Here is a 3,232-nt window from a genome sequence, read left to right as displayed (position 1 = left end):
ACTCAGATGAGGACCCCACCGAGGGGGGCGGGGCAGTCCCAACCCCAGACTGCGCTCTACAGGTTACAGCCTCCCCCCAGCCTTCTTCCCAGAGACACGGCCTCGCTTTACAGTTTGCAAAGTTGCCTCCCATCAGCCAGACCCTGAACGAACTACCATTTACAAATTAGCTCCCCCTGCCTCCCATCAGCCCTTCCTCACAGACACCACAGCCCCACCTACAGTTCGACAAGTAGCCCCCTTCCCCCTCCCCTCTCCCCGCCCACCCCAATGCCAGAACCACACTCTACAGTCTGTAATGCAGTCCCTCCCCATGGACCATCTTCCCGGGTGGGAACCGCACTTTACAGCTTATAAACCCTCCTCCGTGAGCCCTTCTTCCCGCGCACAGCCCCCCACTCCACACGTGCAGCAGCCCACTCCCTGTCCACGCAGCCGCGAAGGCCTCCCCTTCACACGTGGCAGTGTTGCCACTAAGAAGAAGTGACTCATTCGAGGTCCCCTGGCGAGGGAGGTGAAGGCACCACGCTGAGTCCCCCACCCCCACCCCACAGACCCACATGTGGCCATTTTTTGGGGATCCAGGGTGCCTGCCTGTCCCCCTAAAGGGGAGGTAGAGAGGGTGACGGTGCCACCACCCGCTGCTCCGGCCCAGGTCGCACTGGGGGGCTCCAGGGCCTCCGGTGGGACTTCAGGGCCCAGGGTCAGAGCCTGCAGCCACCCCATGACCCCACCCCCCAAGCCCGGAGCTCCAGGTCCCCTGCCCTGGGGAAAGCTGGCCTCCAGGCATGACCCTCCTCTTCCTTGTCTGTCCTTCTATCCACCAGCTTCACCTTCCCCAACTAGAAGGTCCCGCCCCCGGACCCAGCACAGCCGGGACCTGCCCCATAAGCCCCAATTCCAAGAGAGTCTCGGGACCTGGCTGCCAGCTTCGGTCCCCACCTGCTCCCCAATGTTCTGACGTAGCTCCTGCCTCCCCAGCAGCCATGTGGTCCCTCCTCACCGAAATGTCCCTGCTCTCCAAGAACACATCAAAGGCCCCCTCCCCCAGGAAGCCCACCGGGCTTCCCTCCTGTAGGTCCCAAGGGGCTCTGTCTGATGCCTCCAGGCACAGACCCCCTTCTCCTGCAGCGGACAGACCTGGGGGCGATGGCCTTCCCCTCCAAGGCAACCTGGGCTGCTACCACTCTGAGATCACAGAAGCACCAAGCATGACCCGGAGCCCAGGGGGGCTCCCCAGCCCTGCAGCCTCCCCTCACCCTGCACCCCTCCCTGTGCAGGCTGAAGGTCATGACCTGCGTCTCAGCCCCTGGGTTGTAAGCTCCTGGGCACAGGCCACCCAACCCGCTCCCGCCCCGGCCCCTGGGATGGCCAAGGCCTCTATTTCTCATAAATGACAAAACTGTGCCGCCCGGAGTGACTGTTAGATGCGGCACCGCTTGGAGGACAGCTGGTCTGTGAGGAGGCGGCCCAGCCACCATCAACCTGGCCCTCCTAGGACACATCCTCCTTCCAGGCTGTGCCAATGCCGCCCCCTTCTGGCCAGTGTCATGCTGCAGCCTCAGGCCGAGGGGCGGAGCTGGCCCAGCCCTGGCCAGGAGCTGAGGAGGCGCTGCTCCCGGGACTGGGCTCCATCTCCGCCCAGCACAGCAGCCCCAGGGCTCTGGCAGGGCCCCCTCCCCTCGCTGCCGCACAAGTGCCCAGTTCTCACCGCCCAGGGGCCAGGCTGCCCGGCTCAGCTTCTTCTTGGGCAGTGACCCAAGGGCGGGTTCAGGGTTCAGGGTCCAAGGGCGGTGGCCCTGGCTGAGGATGAGCCTGCCCCGAAGCTTCAGGAGGCACCTGGACCCCAGACAGCCCACCCCGGGGCTCTGGCAGGGGCTCCGGGTCCAGCCTCACCCTCACTCTGCCAGGTGAAGGCTGGTTTACAGACGCGGCGATCCCATAGCTCATCCTCCAGGACGGGGCTGACCAGGGCCCACTTCTTCCAATTTTGCAAAAGAAGAAAAATCTACATTTTCCTGTAAAGTTATCTGATTCTTAAACATTGGAAATGATTCAACCCAAATACAACTTGAAAAAACAAACGGGCCAGGAAAAACCTCTGGAGGCCGGGCTGTCCCTGCAGGACTTGCTCCCGAGAGGGAGGCTGAGAGGAAATGCCGAAGCCAGTGTCTGCTTCATTTCCTACGGGTGTGGCTCAGATGGGGAGGGGGGGGCTAGATGGTCACCTTGGAGCAGCCTTCTCCCCAAATTCAGGTGTGTGTGGTGCTCATGCACATTTTGTGCACATGCACACCTGCAAAGTGTATGTCTTACATAGAAGCTGGTCCTGGAAATGAAAAGTTAGGGACCTGAGCCCGGCTGGTGTGGCTCAGTGGTTGAGCATCAACCTATGAACCAGGCAGTCACTGTTCCATTCTGGGTCAGGGCACATGCTGGGGCTGCTGGCTCGATCCCCAGTAGGGGGCGTGCAGGAGGCAGCTGACTGATGATTCTCATCACTGATGTTTCTCTCTCTCCCTCTCTCTCTCTGAAAGCAATAAAAATATATATATTTTTAAAATAGGCGAGAGAATAAAATAATGAACCCATGGGCTGCCCAGCCTTCTTTTCAGGACAAAGCTGAGCATGCTCATCTGTAGCCCCGCCCACCTCCTATCTCCCCCCCAGCCCTCACCTTCCGACTTACTCTTTTTCAAGTCACTCCTAGACATCCTATCATGTGTAAAACTTTAACATGTGTCTCTAAAAGGTAAGGGTTCTTATTTTTAAAAACAATCCTAACCGGTATACCCATATCTCATCTAAAAATATTAACAAGTCTTTCTTCATCCCACTGTTGTGTCCATGTTTAAGGACCCGGGTGTTTGCTCTGGCTGGGGTTGGTCTGAATGGGCTCCCACAGGGGGTCCCTGCCTCCCTTTGCTGAGCCCTCCCGCCCTCAGCAGGGGCTTCTATTTGCTGCCTCCTGAGCCCTGGGCTGGGCTCCAGGCAATGAATGAACCACCGGCTGTCCCAGGCAGCCTGCCTTTCTAGGCGTCCATACCCAAAGCACCTCACCCCTCACCCCTCACACAAGCCAGCCCGCCTCCCTCCTCCCCTCTCAGCCAGGCTGGCCCCTGGAGGGCCCTGTGAGCTCCTGTGCCGGGAGCCGGTCCATCCTTGCTGCTTGACACAGTCACTGCAGAGAAGAAACATCTGCACAGCATATGTTTCAAGGGACCTGGCGTAT

General features: G+C 59.7%; 1 protein-coding gene across 1 annotated transcript in view; it reads right to left on the bottom strand.

Moving 5' to 3' along the window:
- Positions 1-3,232, bottom strand: part of PTPRE (protein tyrosine phosphatase, receptor type, E) — a 70,423-nt gene that overhangs the window by 33,221 nt on the left and 33,970 nt on the right. The window contains exon 3 of the mRNA XM_014530149.1: positions 1,004-1,125. Coding sequence (XP_014385635.1) covers positions 1,004-1,125 — 122 coding nt within the window. The remainder of the gene's footprint in view (positions 1-1,003; positions 1,126-3,232) is intronic.

This window comes from Myotis brandtii, unplaced genomic scaffold, assembly GCF_000412655.1.
Source record: "Myotis brandtii unplaced genomic scaffold, ASM41265v1 scaffold725, whole genome shotgun sequence".
NCBI lineage: Eukaryota > Metazoa > Chordata > Mammalia > Chiroptera > Vespertilionidae > Myotis > Myotis brandtii.
This window is presented reverse-complemented; position numbering and strand designations above follow the sequence as displayed.